Source organism: Xyrauchen texanus, chromosome 46, assembly GCF_025860055.1.
Source record: "Xyrauchen texanus isolate HMW12.3.18 chromosome 46, RBS_HiC_50CHRs, whole genome shotgun sequence".
In the NCBI taxonomy this organism is placed as follows: domain Eukaryota; kingdom Metazoa; phylum Chordata; class Actinopteri; order Cypriniformes; family Catostomidae; genus Xyrauchen; species Xyrauchen texanus.
In genome coordinates, this window is record NC_068321.1 from 20734881 (window position 1) to 20757142 (window position 22262).

Here is a 22262-nt window from a genome sequence, read left to right on the forward strand (position 1 = left end):
TTTAAGTTTAATTTATACAGGATTGTCATGATAAAATGGGCCTAGGGGTGAATTGGTCATTTGTTGTATATATTTTTATTGTTTCTTTTAAAATGATGCTTAATTTTCTCTCTTTTTAGTTTTTTGACATGTTTTATTTTACATAAAGAAAAATGCATGCTGCACATGTTCTTGTGAAATAAAGTATATTTTATATAAAATGCCCATAAGTTTCAAGTATTTTTTTCACCATCATGATCAGGAAGTAACTCTCATAATACAATGAAACGGATAAATATATACAATTATATTACACAAGATCAATGTTTTAAAATGCTTATTGTACTGTACCTTAAAGAATCATTATAACATACGTATAAAGTATGACGTTTCATTTGTAATAAAAGCAAAGTACTCTCCAAAACGTTAGGTGGCGCTACTCGGTTTCGAACGTAAGCTCCGCCCCTCACTTCAGGTTCTGGCGCTGGGGTTCTGAAACTGGGGTTCTGAAACTGGTGTTGCTGCGGGTCTGCAGCTGGATACTATTGTTTTTCAGTAGAGGACATTGAACCAGAGCCCCCTCTGACTAAAGCAGACAAGGTGGCGGCCAAGAAGGTTAAGAAGCTGAACTTTGATGATGAGGAGGTTGATGAAGATCAGGGTCAGAACAACATGAAAAAACGACCACAGGACGAAAGATAAGCAGGAGGTGGAAGCTCCTGTTCCTGCTTCAGACTCTGAGGATTAGAAAAACAATGTTTTCTTTACACACTCTGTATCAGTTGTGTCAGAATTTAATTCATTATTTATTAATAGTACAAATAGTCCCTGTAGTCTCTCAGTTAATAACTTCATGTATAATAATTACACACTTCATGTCAAAAAGCCACATACAGTACAGTACATATCTTTAGCTTTCAAATTTAAGTGCCTCAAGGAGGCACATAACTTTATATTATTAATGCAAAATATTATTTATCTTTTATTTTTCCTTTTGAAGTTGAGGTGAGATTTGACCCAGACATTTCTTCACAGTACTGTGTATATATACATATATGCTGGCTCTCCTTTACCAGGTGGGTTTATAGAAGTTACTAGTTCCAGAAATTCTCTACCAAGATATGAAGAAAAGTTTTGTGCCTCCTTAAGGCACTTAAATATATAGGTATAACTACTAATAAATATATAATGCATACTGATTTGTTCTGGTTCTTGTACAGGTCTCATGATGTGGGTCAGGGCAGTTTGGACAGAGCCAAATGGAGAAGAGGAGGGAGTCATCCTGGTTCGCTGGCCAACTGGGGCTAATGTAATAAAAGCAGTCGAAGAGATGCGACAGCCAGCAAGCAGCTGGAAAAAGTTTCCACAGCTGGAAATCAAAATCAAGGAAAGTAAATTTACATCCATATTTAAAAGCTCAATAAGTGTTTTTCTACTACTCAAATCAAGTTAGTTAACTAAAGCATGCTGTCCATTTACTTCAGAGAAGCGGGAAGTGTGTGAAGCATTTGACCAAACAACAACTGCAGAGCTAAGCCAGGAGGGTATCGAAGAAGAAAAAAAAACCCAGGGTTTATCTTAGGTATAGAATATGTGCACACTGTGACAGGTCCCTAGTTTCTGGTGCTGGGGGATATTATATCTTGTGACACTATGTATTGGTATAATACTGTTGTTTCTCCTCTTACACAGATGAGGATGAAAGCAGCCCAGATGGTGTGGAAGCAAAATCACAACACAGTAAGCAAAATGTTAAGCATTATAACTTTTATTATATATTTAGTTTTATCTGAAAGTGTATATAATTGCAGCAAATTCATCATCTAAATGTTCCATTTGGTTGTCTTTCATCCATCAGGTCGGTCCTTGCCAAAACCACCAAGGGTTCCACAAAAGTCATGCCAGGCATCAGGATCAGGAGAAAAGACTTCTAGATCCAGGTCTTACAGACCCTCCATGTCTCTCACACTCTGCTCCAGAGCTCCTGCTCTCCACACCAGAGATATCACTCTCCGCGCCACAGCACTCCACACCAGCAGTCCCACACTCTGCTCCAGAGCTCCCGCTCTCCACACCAGAGATCCCACTCTCCGTGGCACAGCACTCTGCGCCAGAGGTCCCTCACTCCGCGCCAGAGCTCCCACTCTTCAAGTCAGAGATTCCGCTTTCCGCACGAGAGCATTCCACACCAGCAGTCCCACACACCGCGCCAGAGATCCCGCTCTTCAAGCCAGAGATCCCACACTCCACACCACAGCCCTCCACATCAGCGCTCCCACTTATCTCATCGGTGGTCCCACACTCCACGTAGGGGGAACCAGCACAGAGTGGGCGGTGACTTATTCCCATTAGATAATGGAAGTATTTATGCCACATTATTTTCTCACTGACAGTGGTGTTGTTGCAAATGTCCCAAATATTTTGTTTCATTCCGATCCTCTATCTGCTGGCCGATATTCGGGAAAAGCTGTCCCATGTGGGCCAAAACCGTGAGCCCCCAGACACTCAGTTCCGCCTGGAGAAGATAAACAGTAGGCGTGAGCTCAAGAATCTGTAAGGTCAACTGGCTGATGAAGGAAAGAAGAATCTGATTGTCAGTTTAACTATGCCAGGCCAATATTAATGCTTTGTTCCTATCCTATTCAGTGTTCTCTGTGTGCCTGATAGGTAGAAATTGTCATATTATTTTTTTTTAATGTTTTCAGATGTCTCGGTTGGTTAAAATTGGGGGGGTAAACCTTGAGGACTTTGTGAAAAATATGATGAAAAGGTAAATTAAACTCCATTATAAAGTTTTCTCAGTTGATTTGGTGCATTTCTCAGTTCAGAATTGAAATTCTCAAAACTTCTAGATTATCTTTCACATCATCTATTCACTTCAGCACATCATAAAAGCAATTTCTCATCTCTTCGAACCAACAGCAAATGCTTTCGTACACCCATGCAATAGCTTGTGTCCAATTTTCTGCTGTCTTTTACAGCAGATCGCGAATGTCATGTCAGCCAAAATGCATTATACAGGTTCTCTGTTGAATAGTCACATTTATGTATTAGGTCATTGGAGTCATTATATGCAAAAGTATTGAACAAGTTGTCATATGCAGTCTGTCTTGTATAATTTTGCCATTTCTATTACACTTTTCTAGAATGAATTGCTGTATTGTAAATCAGTGTAGTCTTGTATGACAATGAATTGCATGATCTGGCGACAAACATAAGCATTTTACACTGTGTGGTGCAGTTTCCACTAATTGGTTCGAGCAATGCACTTACTGTTAAACATTAATGATGATTTGGGAAATACACTAAAGTGACTGAGAAAAACTGTAATACAGTCCTCCTCTGCTTGAAGGCACATCCGCTCTGGTCACATATTTGTATTGTTCATTTAGCTAAACAAATATTGGTTAGTGATTTCACGTGGTTGTCTCTTTTCTATTGGCAGAGTTCTTACAAAAAGATGGCCATGATGAACATGGATGGCACAGGGCCAAAGAACTCTTTTGGCAAAACATGGCTCTGCCAAGTTACAGTAGGTATTTAAGTAATACTAGATCATTTTCTAGTATGATTAGAGGATATAGTGTGCTTTTCTAGGTTAGTGTTTCTCATTGCAAGCCAAGCTTTTTAGCCACCACAAATGCACAACGGCAATACATAAAAATATCCTATTCAACCCCGCTATGCTATTCATTCCCGAATCTGTTGTGTACTTGCATAGGCTATAGTAGCCTAGCATTGGTTAAAATTTGTTTTGGGGATTGTAACGTCTGAGTCCAAGATAGCACAAGGATTCCATGTCAATAAGCAGAGGTTAAATTGGGCCGGAGCGCACTGGAGCTCAGCTCTGCCTCATGTCCACAACACACCCTGCAGGTGCTGAGCTCTTAGCAATTAAAAATTGCATAGTTATTTTTCAAAATTTCAAGCTGTTAATCCATTTTCTACCCCTGAACCTAAAAACTTAAAATCAAGCCGAATGAATGTGCCATTTTCAAAATGTTCTACTTTCAAATTACATTGAAAAACAAATGAACACACACGGACCAAAACAATTCCAAAATCGTAATTATCTATTTATTTGATAACCAAAATAACACAATTTCAGAAAATTCAGTTTTCTATCTTTAATTTTTCAAATAGATAATTTAATTGATGAGCGTTACATGGACGAAGTCACTTCTGTACACAGTTCTGTCAGTAGCCTACTGTAGTTAACAGTTTTTATTATTAGAATGGCAGTGGCTAATTGCATTGCATATTGTACTAGGCAAAAATACTGTGTATTTTTGTGTATTTAAATTTTTTTGGCAGCTCGTCTGTTGATATCCTGCTAGTGCATCTCACTTGGGAAGAAATTGTGAGAATTACTGATCTAGTTGGTTATCCATGCTTGTTTAGAGAGATTTAATTACTTGGTGGATTGCTGTTAGTACGAGTGATGGTTGCTGAAAATCTTATAATTTATGCTGTACTTTATAAGGTCTTAAATGAGTGATGTTGTTCCATCTTCATTCAGGTAGGCCTACTGTTCAGCAGTCAAAACCACCATCGTCAGAGGCTGATATAAATAAACACATGAAGAACTATCTCCGGTCTGCTCCTGACAGATTTGGGGGCATGGGACGCCAAAAGGGCCGGACGGCGATTGATCTGCGTTCAGATTCAGAATAGTTATCTAATCCATCCACAGCACAAAGCTGAATTTTAAAGATATTTTTTTTTGTTTTTCATATTAATTATATGGGGTGCCAACTTCACAGTTTTCACTTGTATTTTTGAATTTGAAGCTTGTTGAATAAAACTTTTCTTACATTTTATTACTTTTGTGTCATTATTTTGATCTAGAATAGGTGTGCGGATGTCAAATGGATGTCAAGTTTTGACATCAGTTTGATCTGCATATTTAACCTGATTTTTGACATCAATGTTTGATGTCAATTTGCTGTATTTTCAACATTAATTGCCCACTGACGTTTCCATGAGTTAATATGTCGTGGCCACGACAAAACCAAGTGAACCAAACATGTCCTCTCTTGGTCACCGTAAATAGGTAATGTAGTTGCAGGTGTTTACACTTGTTCACTTCATGCGTATTTACTTGTTGGATTGCTGAATGATTTAATAGATATATTCCATTTACAACTGGCCACATCAATGTGTCTCCACTAAAGCGCTATAAACCAATCTTCAATTCCTGAGATATATACCTAATAAAACTTCCCTTCCCTGATTATGGTAATTTTGGGCAGCCAATTTAAAAGATGTGATAATTAATTTTTTGCAAAGTGACTTTGCACACTGCATCTAACATACGTATATGCATGTATTTTCCAACTTGGGGCTTCTCGTTGGTAAGATGCATCAAGTGCGTCAGCTGTACTCACGGTCAGTGTTTAGTTTCAGTTTCGCCTGTGATCTGCATCAGATAAATGTTGAAAAAAAATATTTCCCTCCTATAACGTGCATCTGTTTCTAATTTGTTAGTATTCATTGTGCGACGCGAGCCCTATGCAAAAGCTTAATTAGAGCTCTTATGTTTCACTATGGTGAAGTAGCAGTGTTTGGGTGGAGTAAAGTTTACATATGTAGCTTGAACAGCCAGATGCATTTACACTTGACTGAATTTAAAATGGAATGCGTCTCAAACCACCAGCAGAGGTGAAGAAACTAAAATCATGTTTACATATATATTTTTATGTCTTGAGGCCATTCTTTTGAAAAAGATTGTATTTTAATGTAAGTGCCTCATTTTGTGGTACTCAACATTATGCCACAAATGCTGTCGATTGAGCTTAACTTGTATTGAACCCGGAACATTCCTTTTAACAGTGAGTGGAAGTTATGCCCCCTTTTGGAGTTGGTGCAACACCCTTCTGGGCTAATCCAGCCCACTTTAGGAAATTCCGCCCCCATTTAGAGGTCTCCGGCCTGCAGTTATATCTACTTGATTTGTTGTGTTCTATGCTTTAGCCCAGAGATCTCCAAGCTGGGGGCGGAAACTCCAAAAGTGGAGAAAACTCCAGAAAAGTGTGTGGTTACTCCACAAGGGGGTTTGGCCCACTCCAGAAGGTGCCAGCACTTATATTTCTTATATAGACTTATATCTCTGCAGAACAAAAATGGGCTTTTCCCAGTCAGAGGGCATTTTCAAACAATTGAGATTCCCTACTTTCATTGGATAGTTTTGAAACTCCCATTCCAGTTTGAAAAAGCCCACAGATTTGAAAACACCCACTCCTGTTCTGTAGAAACCTATACTTCTAAGGGCCGGAGACCTCCAAATGGGGGCAGAATCTCCTAAAGACGGTGGGGTAACTCCAGAGTGTATGGCTTTGTATGTCTTTGCTGGTGGTTTGGAGCTTGACCTTCAGCTATGTCATTCTCCCTCAGAACAGGAGCCTCAAGGCCCGTTTTAAAAGACCTGTTTTCCCATTGTTTTTCTATGTATACATGAACTAGACTGTCATCTTTAACCACTGTGTCAAGTTTCTAGATGCAGTGTCAAGTAAAAAAAAAAAAATCGCCTTGAGACAACTGCATTCTACGATGCGTTCCAAATGCGTTTTTGCGATTGTCTGAGCTTTTTTTTTGTTTTCTTCTTTAAACTATAAATGATGTATTTCAAATCATAACCAGCATTAAAAATACTGACATGTAAAATAATATTCCCAAAACGAGTGTCTTTAAATAATACATTCAGTGGGCCTTCTATATATATATATATATATATATATATACATATCTATGTTCTAAGCTGAAATATTCTTATAAAAAACACTATAAAGTAAGCATTACTATAAAGTTTGACTTTTAACTGGTAGTTAATTACAACTGAAATTTGACATCAAGTAACATCAGAAAATGCTTTTGTGTGTGTGTGTGTGTGTCTGTAGATAAACAAGATTTCCAGGTACTGTCCATATAGAACATATCAAAGGGACAAGGTCTTATACAGTAAGATGCAGCACTGATATCATTAAAGACATATTTATTCCTTTCAAGAGTCTGTCATCACTGCAGCTCAGGGGGAGGGTGACTAAAGCTCTTTGATGTTTGTGTGTGACTGAGAGGAGGCTGGTGTGTAGAACACACCTTACACACACACAACATTTTCAGATATTGAATTACAGTAATACCGCAGTATCTGGGGACATCAGCCTCAACTAATTGTAGTTCATTTCATAATTGTAAAACATTAGTAGGCCTAATTCACTAATGGCTACATCCATATTTGCACTCTTTGAAAGGAAAAAACATTATGTTATCTGTGTCACATAAAAAAAATCATAAATAGGACAGCTTCATAGCATTGCAGGAACAATAGTATCACATAAATTACAATGCCTTTGCTGCCACATAATATTTTGTACCCTATATCGAACGTGCAAATCACAAGGTAAATGTGTTAGCAGAGTGTGTGAGCTATTATCCCTATCATTCCAAATAACCCATAATTGCAGTATGACACTATAATGTTTTTAAATTGCTAATATTATGCTTTTATAAGGTCATAATAACTGATGAATCAAGTGTAATTTGCACATGTCAATGGACTTGCTCATCTACTTCAAGTCCTCTTTGAGGGTTCAGTGTGCAAGGTTGAGATAATTAAATTGGAGACAATACATTTAAAGTAAAGGATAGTGCTTTGGTCAAAATTAGTCACTGTGGTATGAAAAAAGTGGTATGAGGTGGTTTCATAAAGTTTACTGTTTCAAGAGTTATGGAAAAGGACAAAATGTTTTAAATAAGTTTTTTAGGCATCCATTTCTGTGCCTTAGTTGTGCAGGTCATGTTTAACCATTTGAAATGAAACTTTGATTTTTAACCTCTGAAACTCAATTTAATAGAAATTACAGGTTTAACTACATTCATAACGACAGTAATGTCGATACTAACAAGAGGCAGAGAATGCACTTTGTGTATTCGCTCACAGTTAATGTCTAACAAAATGCAATAAACATTTTATTAAATCCAGAGCTAATCCTTAATTAAGTCCAGAACATCAAGTTTGAGATAAGCCGTGTTTCATGCAGGTATACAGGTCCTTCTCAAAAAATTAGCATATTGTGATAAAGTTCATTATTTTCCATAATGTAATGATAAAAAATAAACTTTCATATATTTTAGATTCATTGCACACCAACTGAAATATTTCAGGTCTTTTATTGTTTTAATACTGATGATTTTGGCATACAGCTCATGAAAACCCAAAATTCCTACCTCAATAGCGGATTGTCCTGAAACGCAATAGTCCTCTTGTTCCATCACCGGACAGAAATTCAGAGTAAATTTCATATCGCTTTTGAAAGTATGCAGTGTGAAGGTTGTACAAAGTAACATTTATCTTTAACAATGCAATCAAAGTGAATAACAGGCACAACAACTCCGCAACTATATGGGCCGCCATCTTGATTGTTTTGAGTTGAATGGATCACATGCAGGGCTGGACTGGAAATTTGGCATACCGGGCATTTTCCCGGTGGGCAGACACACTTTGGGGCTGATCAGGGGAGGACTATCCATCGGGAGAACCGAGGGGTCCGGTGGGTCGGCCGCGAAATGAGCCGCCGCGTTATGTATAACGGACCACAATACGGTGCCGCGATATGCAGAAAAGGACAGCGAACTTGTTATGTAAAATCCCGGGCCGATTTCACTTCCCAGTCCAGCCCTGATCACATGACTGCGCCACATGACAACAAATACGTCAGCATTTTCAGAAATGTCTGTTTTCCTGTCCACACTACAACGTGAGTGCGCTGTTTTACATTTATCCACTTGGTAGAGCATTTTGGAAAAGCTCTGTTTTCGCTGTCAAAAGTAGCATCTCCATGTGGATTGAAGACCAAAACACAGAGAGAAAAAAATGTGTTTCAAATGAAAAGGTATAAGTGTGGATGTGGCCTGAGCTGTGTGTGCGCTGTAAACAGTGGCAAAGGCAAATATAGCGAAACAGATTCTGAAGCATCAAAGACTGGACTATTTTTCTTTTTATTCCATTCTCTATAGAAGTAGAGGTAACGGAATGCCGTACCGGACCATACCAACACATTTTAACCTGCTTATATGCTGCTCATATCCATAGAAAATAACTGCCAGGGAGCCTTCCCAAGATGGCTTGTGAGTGGACTGACTTGCCCTAAAGGCACTTTGACTCGAGCTCACATGTGCCCATATGCTCAACAACACGTCCTACATCAGCCACTGGGGCAGTAGTTGATTTTGGTTAGCACAGACCGAGTTTTGCTCAAGAATTGTGGACAAAATGTAGATTAATAAAGATAGCTTATTTCCCAAACTCACCCATACACCAATTGATGCACATACTCTTCCTGTAAAAATCTGAATGGATAGAGTTCATAACCCTAAACTAAATCATACATTTATTATAATAATAGGCCGGAGTGATACCACAGGTGTAAACTTGCAATGTAAAATCTTTTTCTTTTTTTTTTTTGCATGAAGGTTACTTCAGGTATCATGTTAAGTAGTATTTACCTGTGTCGTGCATCACACTACAAAGCCTGACCATTCGTTGTGGCAAACCAAGTTTTTCAATTCATATTTCCAACGTGTAATCCCCATTATTAAAATAGCTTTCAATTGAAATGCTAATACAGTGATAGGTAGCTTCTGAATAGATGCACACTTCTTGGAAACAGAGTGAAATGGAGCTTTGAGGTAATGTCTCCCTCTGTGTTCATGTAATCCAGTTCTTTGAGACGTCACCTCTGTCCCTCACACTGTTTTTCTCCTCTGACAATGGGCTGGTACATCCACCAAGCCCTCCTGATCTTAAGCCTCATACTCCCTCATAACAGACCTAATCATTTATATTTTGTGATGTGTCCCATTTCCTTTGATGGTAGCGTCAGTGGAGATTGCTCTAAAAGCACTAAAAGTCAGCAGGCTTTTGCTTGTTATTGGAAGAGTGTGTGAGAAGAGATCTGACTCTGTGAGGTAGTGTGACCTGACACGGCAGAGATGTTCTGTGGTCGTCATGATGTGTCTTAACAGAAGTTTACTTCCAAATAAGTTGAAAAATGGCCATCGCTATCATCAACAAAATGTATTCAATAATGCAGAAGTCAATTATAAGCCAAAAAAAGTAATATTTTGATGATTGTGTTGAACAGTGTATTCAATTGACTGGAAACCAGATTTCTTTTGTATTTTTATTTTTAAAAAAACAAAATCCAGAACATCAAGTCCATCGAGTCCAAATAAATTTTGTGGTAAACAACATTATGCCACATATGCTGTCAATTGAGCTTAACTTGTATTTGTTACGAATGGAGGCAGCGAAGCAGACGAGGAGATGTGGATCCAATCGCAGTTCAACTTTATTAAGTAAACAAACAGGCAAAACACAAAACACGGGAACAAAGGAAAAACCCTCAATGGGGAAATAAAACATAAAACTAGAAAACACGGGCAGGGAACACATACCAGGCTAACAACAACATTCACCGAACGACAAGGGGTGAACAAAAAGCAGGGCTTAAATACACAGTGAGTGATGACTGAATGAGATACAGGTGAAAACAATGAACAAAATGGCAGTGAAGATGGCAGGTGGATTCTGGGAAGTGTAGTTCTAAACAATGACAAGTGAACACGAAGGCGAACCAAAAGACAAAAGTGAAAACTAAGGAATGCAAAAGGTGGCAGACAAAGGGCAACAGTGAAACAAGACAAGGAATTCCTAACATAGCCCCCCCCTCAAGGATCGGATTCCAGACGATCAACATAAAACAAAAAATGTCCATTGACTGGGGGAGCTTGTGGTGGGCAGACAGACCAAGGGGGGCAACGACGGGCAGACAGGCAGTCCAGGGGGCAACGAAGGGTAGACAGGAAGTCCAAGGGGGCACAAAGGGCAGGCAGGAAGTCCAAGGGGGCACAAAGGGCAGGCAGGAAGTCCAAGGGGGCACAGATGGCAGGCAGGAAGTCCAAGGGGGCACAGATGGCAGGCAGGAAGTTCAAGGGGGCACAAAGGGCAAGGACAGGTTCAGGTGGTCTGGGAGCTGGCCACCGGGCAAGGACAGGTTTGGGGAACCTGGGAGGAGGCCACTGGACAGGGACTGGGTCAGGAGGCCTGGGAGGAGGCCACAGGACAGGGACTGGGTCTGGGGGCCTGGGAGGAGGCCACAGGACAGGGACTGGGTCTGGGGGCCTGGGAGGAGGCCACAGGACAGGGACTGGGTCTGGGGGCCTGGGAGGAGGCCATAGGACAGGGACTGGGTCAGGAGGTCTGGGAGGAGGCCACAGGACAGGGACTGGGTCAGGGGGCCTGGGAGGAGGCCACAGGACAGGGACTGGGTCTGGGGGCCTGGGAGGAGGCCACAGGACAGGGACTGGGTCTGGGGGCCTGGGAAGAGGCCACAGGACGGGAACAGGGTCAGGAGGCCTGGGAGGAGGCCACAGGACAGGCACTGGGTCAGGAGGCCTGGGAGGAGGCCACAGGACAGGCACTGGGTCAGGAGGCCTGGGAGGAGGCCACAAAGGCGGTGACCTGGAAGGCTCTGGCGGTGAAGCCGTAGGAGGCTCGGGAGGCGGAGCGGCAGGAGGCTCGGGAGGCGGAGCCGAGGGAGGCTCGGGAGGTGGAGTCGAGGGAGGCTCGGGAGGCGGAGCTGAGGGAGGCTCGGGAGGCTCAGAGGCCTCAGGGGGCGGAGCCGTGGGAGGCTCAGTGGCCTCAGGGGGCAGAGCCGTGGGAGGCTCAGGAGGCAGAGCCGAGGGAGGAGGAACCATGGAAAGCTTGGGAGGCTCAGGGGGCGGAGCCGCAGGAGGCTCGGGAGGCTCAGCTGAGGGAGGCTCGGGAGGCGGAGCTGAGGGAGGCTCTGGAGGCTCAGAGGCCTCAGGGGGTGGAGCCGTGGGAGGCTCAGGAGACAGAGCCGAGGGAGGAGGAACCATGGAAAGCTTGGGAGGCTCAGGGGGCGGAGCCGCAGGAGGCTCGGGAGGCAGAGCCATAGGAGGCTCGGGAGGCTCAGCTGAGGGAGGCTCTGGAGGCGGAGCTGAGGGAGGCTCTGGAGGCTCAGAGGCCTCAGGGGGCGGAGCCGTGGGAGGCTCAGGAGGCAGAGCCGAGGGAGGAGGAACCATGGAAAGCTCGGGAGGCTCAGGAGGCAGAGTCTCCTCCACGAACGCGTGGAGCGTCCAGCCGCGTGTTGCCTGTGGCAACCGCTCCTTGAGCGCACCGTTCAGGCTCGCCCGGAAAAACCCCACCAGGTCAGAGTCAGGGAATTCGGTGGCACTCGCAATCGCGAGGAAATCACGGATGTGGTCCTCCACCGGACGATTTCCCTGACTAAGGCTGAGCAACTGACAGCTCGCTTTTCGAACCGCTGGATCCATGTTTGGTCGTTCGTTCTGTTACGAATGGAGGCAGCGAAGCAGATGAGGAGATGCGGATCCAATCGCAGTTCAACTTTATTAAGTAAACAAACAGGCAAAACACGGGAACAAAGGAAAAACCCTCAATGGGGAAATAAAACATAAAACTAGAAAACACGGGCAGGGAACACATACCAGGCTAACAACAACATTCACCGAACGACAAGGGGTGAACAAAAAGCAGGGCTTAAATACACAGTGAGTGATGACTGAATGAGATACAGGTGAAAACAATGAACAAAATGGCAGTGAAGACGGCAGGTGGATTCTGGGAAGTGTAGTTCTAAACAATGACAAGTGAACACGAAGGCTAACCAAAAGACAAAAGTGAAAACTAAGGAATGCAAAGGTGGCAGACAAAGGGCAACAGTGAAACAAGACAAGGAATTCCTAACAGTATTGAACCCAGAATAAAATTCCTTTAACAAAGCAAACGATAAAAGCTGTTATGGTGGCATTATGCAGCACATAAAGTAAAAGTCACAGCGGAGACTAAAGATGACATAAAAGCACTCGTACGTTTTAGAATTTTCTAAAAAATAAATCAAGGCAATTTATTCCCTACTGCTGTTTTATGCAGCACTCCTGAACTGTACTTCCTCAAGAAACCGTCAGAGGACAAACAAACCAGAGTGACTATTTGTACAAAGACTCTTCATAAACCTGCCATATCTCACAGCTAACCAAATCAAGCAATTGATTATGTTTCATTTAATTCAAGAGACTTTCCCTGACCCTGTTCACAGTGTAACCTAATCAGAACAACCTAATCATATTGAATGAGGACAATTTGGAACAAGAAACATTTTACAATTATTTGTTTGTATGCTAAAGGGCAAGAGCAGCATAACCATCTGAACATGCAATTTTTCAAAGCAAAAGTGAATCAACTGCAATTTTCCATAAAAAAAATACTGCTGCATAGTGTTGTGCATGGCCACACCCTCCAGCACACCTGGAAGATGTCTTCTAAACAAGTACAAACAAAACGACAATTTTTTCTTTAAACATTTTTACCTCCTTCATAGTTGATTCTTGTGAAAACTGCAAAGAAAAGGGCCTGGCCATACTTTTTTGGCATTGTGACTGTATTATCAGGACAATTAAGCACATTTTTACCACCAATTCTTATTACCGTAATCATCCGTGTGTTTTACTTTTGCTATTCCCATTATTTACAATGATGATTCTCATTACCGTAACACAGTCTGTTTTAACTATATTACAGTAAAGTCAGTACTGAGGGAGTACTACTGTGATGTACACAATTGCTTTGCAGTAATGAGAATTGGGAATAATGTGCGTAACTGTCCTCCTAAATCTAGGTTTTTTATTTCCTATATGCAAAATATAATTTCTTATTTGTTTCTTTGATTTTTGAATAAAATAGGAACAGGACATTTTCCTGACAGGTTTTGTGAGAATCACCCTCATATCCATTTGATGACCAACACATCTTTGGTCATGATTTCCAATACTTCATGTTGTGTAACCAAATAGATTAGTTTGCCCTCAAGATCTGTAGAATGTGTGGCCTAAAAACTATAGCATATAAAAAATGGGTGAAAGTGAGCGCTAATGTTAAACTCCAAACTTATATTATACCTCATTTGACACATTAACCGTAATCATCCTGGAAAAAAGCTGAATTCTCTTTATGACATTTTCTATCATGACAAAAAGACTCCCATTTGTTTCATATTACCTTGTCTTTCACTCGTAATTTAATCCGGTCCCTGCTCTAAAACACCATGAAAGTTACATGCGGACAGGGAGTGTCTTAGGTTCCATCTGAAATGTGAAAAAAGGTGGCTGAATCTGTAATCAGGACATGGTAGTAGTAGTGAGAGTTGGACAGCTGTTATGAACCATGAACAATACATTTTAATGATGCAAAAGGAGGAAATACTCTACCAGCTAAAAGACTCAAAATAAGAAAGGTTTATGGTACCCACCAGGTTAGACAACATCTCCTTTGATACACATTTAACACATCTAAACACACATAAAAATAACAAATTAGAAGGGGAAAAAATGGCAAGAATGGTAAATTTGCTTTTTGTTTGTTGACTGCAGGTTTGAAAAGATCTGAACATGATGCCAAGCTGGGTGTGCTGTCACTAAACTCTGTCAGAGACTCAGATGTTCAGTAAAGAAAAAGTCCATTATTGATTGGAATAAGAATGAGTCAGTTGTGCTACTAATGGTTTTACACATCATGCGTCATAATGACTTAATTCATGGTTTTCTTTGATGTTTGTGAACCCTAGTTTAATAATTGATCCAATGGACAGAGTCCTATGACTGTAATTAGCTGTGAACTGTTAACACACTTATTTCGAGCACACAAAAAGTCAACACTTTCAGGTCTTGGTCAATAAAATGGAAAATGATGTTGAAATGGATATGCTGCTCACTCTATGAGAGGCCTTGACAGCTAACCACATGGACTGTTTTAAATGTAAGATGTTAGTCCAGCTTGCTACTTTTAAAAGTGTTGCAAAATCACAGTGTGGCATTTTAATAAGTGATTAAAGAACATGAGGACTCCCACTGGACTCCCTCAAAAGAAGTCAAAACATACGATTTTCATGGTCTTTAAATGTTAAAAAACCCTGTTAAATTCTACATATTACTTGGATATCTTTTTACATTTTCAAACAAAAATATGAACGTTTTGACCTTAGTTGTGTTCGAAGTAACCAGTGCTTAGGGACTGTTCTTGTTTTCACTTGTTTGTAGATTTCCATATCACAAGTATATCTTAAAAAGTGTATTATTTTGTTTAATATGTCTCTAAAACGTCGTTGAAGTTTGACGCACTGTTCTAGGTACACAAAGAGACGATTTGGTTGGCGCCCCAGAAAATTACCGAGAGAGAGTTTTGTGCTTCGCCAAACAAACGCTCGCAATCGCCAGGTTATCATAGCAACAGCCAGCCTCTCCATCTCAAATGTATCTTACAAAGTTTATTATTTTGTTTCAAATGTATTTAAAATGTCGTAGAATTTTGACGAACGGTGCTAGGTGCTAAAAAAGACGATTTGGGTTGCACCCCGAAAAAAATACCTGAAGAAATCCCATTAAACATGTTAACCAACAAGTAAATCAATTTCATTTCTGTTAGAATAAAAGCAAACATTTAGGGAGCTAGTTTAACTTTAGCTAGTTCCAGCTTTAGCCTAATGTCGTCTATATAAACTGGCACCGTAACATCACTAGAGACCATTTGATTTGATTTTGTCTGTTTCTTTGATTGGAAGTTTCTTTGCTCCAGAAAATCAGTTGGTGAATTGTTCTGGGACTCTTTACAGTATGAGCACAGAAATGGAACAGATGGACCTGTCTGAAAAGTTAGAGGTTATTTTGTTTCATTCTTTTGGTAGAATTGCCCTCTGTCTACCCCATCAGAATAACTGAAGCTAAATTTAGATATTAAAAGACTCAATCATTTTAAATGTTTGTCTTATAGAAGAAAATAGTTATTGAGAAATACAGAAATTAGAACCTAATGGCATACATTTTTTTTGGGGAAGTTAAAGAAAAGAGATGACATTCCTGGTCTTGGCCCTTTAATGTCCAATCCTCGATCAGTTTTCAGATTACACATTAATCTACATCCATTCTCAAAACCAGATTTAAACAGGGAATATCTTGCAAGGCTACAGGTAGGTTTTTTTTGTTCTTGTTGATTTTATTAATTTTGCCATTTAACAAATATCTACAGTCAATTGAAGTGGTTTTCTCATTTAAAATAAGACACAATAAGAGAATGAAGACTGTTATAATAAATAATCAGACAGATAGAGCAGTACATTTCACTGTTTTCTTCAAAAGAAACAAAATGAATCATGTGCACTCTTTTCCATTTCATCAAAGGCCCCATCACAAACAGCTTCCGCCTTCCATCCAATTGGTAAGGGACATCATCACTGTCATGCATTCAATCAAGAATGAAGCTCTCAAGAAACTGAGAAGCAGATGGTCGAAACCGCCATACGGACTAAAACCCAACTAGAAATGGATAACAAGAGTCTATATTATATTTTTATGTTTGCAAGCCAGTATGTTTACTTGGATGTGAAGTGTATGGCAAGGTCATGGAATCTTGAAAGATGCATGAATGGCTTTTCCAAAACTGCTGTTTGCTGTTTTCCACCCATATGAATAATTGTTGAATTTGCTTTCAACACTTAATAAAGCATTTCAAATGTCCCCTTTTGATCTGAATGGTATTTTTTTCTCTGGTCTATGTATTGTATTTGGTATAATGTCAATAGTGTTATAGATATAAATCCATAATGAAAATCTTTGTGAAGGGTGACCTTAGCAGGTGCAAATGTCCTTTCATTTATCAATACACATTAACCTCTGCACCTTTACTATATTGGGTCCCAATTAAAGGAACATTCCAGGATCAGTACAAGTTTAGCTCAGTCGCCATCATTTGTGGCAAAATGTTGATTACTACAAAGATTTATTTTGACTCATCCATCCTTTTCTTTAAAAAAAGCAAAAATCAAAGTTACAGCGAGGCACTTACAATGGAAGTGATTGGGGACAAATTTTGGGGGGTTTAAAGGCAGAAATGTAAAGCTTATAATTTTTATAAAAGCACACATTGATTCTTCTGTTAAAACTCCTGTATTCTTTGAGCAGTTAAGCTGTTTAAATTGTCATATATTGGGGGTCCGGGTATAGCTCAGCAAGTAAAGACACTGACTACCACCCCTGGAGTTGCGAGTTCGAATCCAAGGTGTGCTGAGTGACTCTAGCCAGGTCTCCTAAGCAACCAAATTACCCAGTTGCTAGGGAGGGTAGAGTTACATGGGGTAACCTTCTCGTGGTCGCGATTAAGTGGTTCTCACTCACAAACCGGCACGTGGTAAATTGTGCGTGGATCACGGAGAGTAGCATGAGCCTTCACATGCTGTGAATCTCCGTAGTGTCATGCACAGCAAGCCACAAGCAGGGCCGCTGCTGGCCAATTTGATGCCCTAAGCAGTGCTCCGGGGGGTTCGCGTGAAGCGATCTTCTGTGTTCTGCAACTGCGAGTAATGTACGTAAGATTGTGCCCCCTAGGGAGTTGGTGCCCTACGCAGACTGCGTAGTATGCGTATAGGGAGTGGTGGTACTGGCCACATGATAAGATGCACAGATTGACGTTCTCAGAAGCGGAGGCAACTGAGACTTGTCCTCCACCACCAAGATTGAGGTGAGTAACCGCGCCACCACAAGGACCTAGTAAGTAGTGGGAATTGGGCATTCCAAACTGGGTGAAAAGGGATCAAATAAAATTATAATAAAATTAGTTTTCATTTATACAGTCAATTTAGGGTTTTAGGATTTGTTGACTACATCGCCATGGCAACAATGTTGTAAAATTGGCTATAACTTTACACAGAAAAGGTTAGTAAGAGATTTTATCACACAAATCATGTTAACATGCATGTTGTTTGTCTTGAGGCTATACTTTTGAAACAGTGAGTATTTTAACATTTACAGATTGGCCCCCATTCACTTCCATTGTAAGTGTCTCACATCCAGATTTTATTATTTTTTTAAAGAAAAGTAGGGGCATGTCAAAATAATTTTTGTGGTAATCAATATCATGCCGCAAATGCTGTTGACTGAGTTTAACTTGTTTTAAACCCAGAATATTCCTTTAATGGAGAAAATGGTAATGAATGCAACAGATGCATCTCCTACAAATAATAGCCTAATTGTACTCTACACAGACATTATTTGGATTATGAATAAAATCAAGCAAATTTTTCAAATTGTCTGTTACTTTAAAATGTTGTAATAACCTATGCTGTCCAGCGAATCTCTAACTATGAAATGCAAAAATCCATAACTTAATTTCCTTGACATTAATCATAAAGACGAAGTACTGTAGATGCAGATCGATGAGACGAAGACCACACATGGCCATTTGTTATATGTGACTATTATGACTTTAATCGATACAATCATAATCAACTGATCTCATGGACATTAACTGATGATCATGAAAGACTCGATCATTAGTAGGCCTAACTTACTTTCAGTTGTGACGTCTCCTGATGAAGAGGCTGACGACGATGACCAATTTTGACGTAAACACGTCAGAAGCGAGGCATTCTCAGTTTCAATAAAAGGCGTCCGATTCAAGAATACCCTCAGAGGACCAGGAGCTACAAGAAGAAGGAATACAGTAACATTTTAGTTTTTTATTCCCCAAAGAAGCTGAAACTCAGGGTCAGTTTCCTCTCTTTCTCTCTATCTTTCTTTTTCTTTACTTTTTTTTGGGATGTTTTGATAGTTATGACTTTTTCACATCAATGAAATTATTTTTCTTTTCAGATGCACAGGTGTATCGGTGGAGTTTGCGTGTCTCTTATTTTTTGCGCGTTTCTCACGGAGACGCTCGGAATGGTAATTGCGGTAAGTTACCAAAAGTTTCTTTGTATTTAAAGGGTTTTTGAATTTGATAAAACTATGTGCGTTAAAGCAAATCAATTAGAACGTGTTCGTTTTAAATATTGTGCATATATTTTGGCGGTAAATAATAAAAAAAAAAAAATTTTTTAAACGGGATGTGATTTCTGTTAGAAAGCAAGAAACATTCCACTAAAACATCTCGAGGAAAGATTTTTTTGAATTGATGATAGCCCAATCTATAATTTTCTTTTCTATAAAACGGAACCCTTTTAAGATGGCCAGTAGCGCTATGTAACTGCTTAAAGACTCTTGTTGAACAGGTTGAATTGTGAAATCATTAGGACCTTTTCCTCAAAGGAACTCATTTTAAGCTCATCATTTTAAGTGTAGTTATTCATATGTTTTAATGTGTCAGTAAATGTGCAAGCATTTTCTAAATTAAGCTAATTGGATTTATTCAAGTCAAAATATGACTGAATCAATGAAATTCATAATTAAAGGTATGATAATATCTCCTTACAATTGCACATTAACATTTCACATTATGACACATATATACATTCAATTGTATTGTCTTTCTATGAAACAGGCAAAAGAAAAGAGAGGATGGACACTCAACAGCGCTGGGTATCTTCTAGGTCCACGTAAGTTTTCCAGATGCTCTTGTTGCCATCTTTTGTGAACTCCTGTGTCATGACTCCATTATTTTTCCTCCATATTTGTTTACAATAGTAACATATCATGTATTTAACTGTTTCTATGTACAAATTGTGCATTTATTTCATTATTAGTTTACTTTTGCTTGATTTCTGACCTTGAAATATAGGAAAGAGCTTGCAGGTCCACTTTTAAAATCTTGAAAAATATCCAATCATGTTTTCCACTTTTATCTTTACGCTTTAACCTTTAGTTACACCCTAATGCAGGAGAATACCTGCTTGCTTACTGTCCTTGGGGAAATGTCTGAACTAATGATGCAATGTCTTGGGGTGCACTATTGTTGAGCTCATAAAGGTACACCTGTGTAGGTCAGTTATATAAGCTCCCTGTGTTTCAGGTCGTATTGATCACCTTATACAGATTAAGGATACTCCCAGTGCAAGGGGGCGAGAAGATCTGCTTGGTCAATGTAAGATAGCTCCTGCAGGTTATTGAAGTCAAATGAGGAATTGCTCTGTGATATATCGCTATTTGTGCTCCTTTCCGTCTGGCTGCTCTTTCTAGTTATGCATTGGGTGTGACCGTGTGCTTCGCGTTGCAACAAAAAGCAATTCCATGACTCAAGTCCTGCAGGTTGCTCTACTGAAGCTGTCCAAAAAACTAAACAAAAACAAAACCAAAAGATATTCTCCTGATAATTATTTTTCCCATTTGGATCATATGTGCCACAGACAGGTCTATGAATATCAGCCGGGGCATCAAGTTCTTTTGGCGTAGGTGCTCAGTATGTGGATTAAATGATAAATGTTATTATCTGTGATTGTGCTTTGTGACCAGATGCCATTGATAACCACAGGAGCCTTAACGACAAGCACGGACTGGCAGGGAAGAGGGAAATGCCCATAGAGGATGATTTTAAGACAGGTAAGAAGCATGCACCACCGGCAAGGCACACCAGTTCTGACTAAGCTAGTTTTTATCAATATGTTTTATATTCTGTTAAGGCTGGAAAGTCTATTTATTTAGCTGTTTTTCAATCATTCATTTTCTTTCATTCATGTACAGATGGTGCATCTAGGGCATGATCTCTGTTTAAAAGAATAAGATGGTAACTAAATGATCAAATCTGGCAATGACTGTTTCTGCTTGTTTTAGGAGCTCTGAGAATATCAGATGAAGATGTTGTACATACCATCATAGACTTTCTTTCTTATCTTAAATTAAAAGGTAGGTATGATGGCAAATGTTTTGGAGGTTTTGCTTGCATTTAATTATGGACATAAATGAAGGTACTAATTCTTTCCTGCATTTTTTGGTACTGATTTTGGGAGAAAATCTGCAAAATGGATTTCAACATGGTAAAATGTGTTAAACAGAGCTAAAAGTACTTCACTTTTACTAGCAGCTGAAAATATAGATCAGCTAAGTCCACATTAATCCATTTTCGTTCATCCAAGACTGACCCTGCACTCTGACCCAGCTTGATATGTGAAAACTAATCAGTTTCACTGTATATATGCAAAAACCTGTGTGTATAATGTGTGACCAAAATAAAGGATTCTATTCTATTCTAAAGGAGAGCATTAAGCACCATTCTAGTGTGGATGATAGGCATAAATGTAGCAAATAAATGCATTTTCAAACAAAAACGTATCAGTGTGGACATGGTCTTAGCCACATTATTAATGTACTGAAATGTCTTAGTCTGGAAATGCATTCATTTAGCTACATTTACGCCTCTTAACCACACTAGAATGGTGTTTTCCTCCAATGAAAACGTAGCGTTTCAAAAATGAAATCCATTACCTCTTAACGGAGACTATTTAGCAGAGACTGGGCACTTCTATTAAAATGAATAGGAGAAATTGGAAAGCCCAACGGTCAACAAATGTAGAAAGGAAATCCCACCTTACAGGTAAAAGAGCCAGTTACCTTTTAGATAAAGACTTCGCCTGTCAATCAACTCGACAAAATGCATGCACATTAGCTATACAAGCCAGCATTTAATTTGATGTAATCTGAGGTGAAGAAGCACAATTTATGATTCCAGTGCTGTCAGATTTATCTGCTGATTTGAATTATGTTTTTTGATCATAATCTTGACCAACTGATTTGGAGATTTCAGTCTTTCTCCATTCAAGTAGATAGGAGATGCACTTGTATGATGCTTGTTTACATAGAAAAATAGTTACCAGAGAGCATTCCAAAAATGGTGCAGAGTGAACTAACTTGCTAAAAAGATGCTAACATTAGGAAAGTGAAAACCACATTTTTAAATGACCATTCTAATTTAGCAGAAATCTGCATAGATTTCTGCTGACTTGGCAGGTACAGCCTGCTTCAGCCTGATAATTAACATCTACAGTATGTAGGTTTATTCAAAAGAGAGCTGTCACTGATCTGTGTCATCTAATGTATCTTGACAGAAAGAAGTAAATTGTTCTCATTTTCATTTTTTACTTGCTTCGTCCTGCAGAAATTGGAGCTCTTGACAGTCTGCCATCCTCTCTTACATCAGAGGAGATCAGTCAACTGTAATACGGACCAAATTCAGCATTTACACACTCTGAACACACTGAATTCCCTCACTGAGGCTGTCTTATGTTGTATGTCTTCTCCATTGCACTGTTCTTGACAAGCTAAACTGTCAATATCACAACGTAACTTTCTATAATCTATAAGAATATCTTAATGGCTGATGTGGAGATGGATTAAAAAAAATAAAGTTTATAAATGGCATTCCACTCACCCTATTTTTTGTCTTTATTTTTATATTCATGAAAAGGCAAACACCATGACAGACT

The 22262-nt window shown here is 39.6% G+C and overlaps 1 protein-coding gene and 1 long non-coding RNA gene across 4 annotated transcripts; both read left to right on the forward strand.

Moving 5' to 3' along the window:
- Nucleotides 1-483: 483 nt before the first annotated feature.
- Nucleotides 484-4762, forward strand: LOC127638584 (uncharacterized). Of its 2 annotated transcripts, XR_007969877.1 has the most exons (8): nucleotides 484-688; nucleotides 1200-1370; nucleotides 1464-1561; nucleotides 1672-1719; nucleotides 1838-2572; nucleotides 2685-2749; nucleotides 3425-3511; nucleotides 4499-4762. It is a non-coding gene; the product is annotated as an uncharacterized LOC127638584 (long non-coding RNA). The 2 variants fall into 2 exon arrangements; XR_007969876.1 differs by having other exon boundaries at nucleotides 1838-2749.
- Nucleotides 4763-18552: 13790 nt separating this feature from the next.
- On the forward strand, nucleotides 18553-22191 carry gal (galanin/GMAP prepropeptide). Of its 2 annotated transcripts, XM_052120088.1 has the most exons (7): nucleotides 18553-18615; nucleotides 18721-18801; nucleotides 19388-19442; nucleotides 19856-19927; nucleotides 20296-20382; nucleotides 20614-20685; nucleotides 21935-22191. In XM_052120088.1, exons 2-7 carry the CDS (start codon nucleotides 18721-18723, stop codon nucleotides 21994-21996), a joined length of 429 nt encoding a protein of 142 aa, XP_051976048.1. In that variant the 5' UTR covers nucleotides 18553-18615; the 3' UTR covers nucleotides 21997-22191. The 2 variants fall into 2 exon arrangements, with proteins under 2 accessions (XP_051976048.1, XP_051976049.1); XM_052120089.1 differs by lacking the exon at nucleotides 19856-19927.
- Nucleotides 22192-22262: the final 71 nt, after the last annotated feature.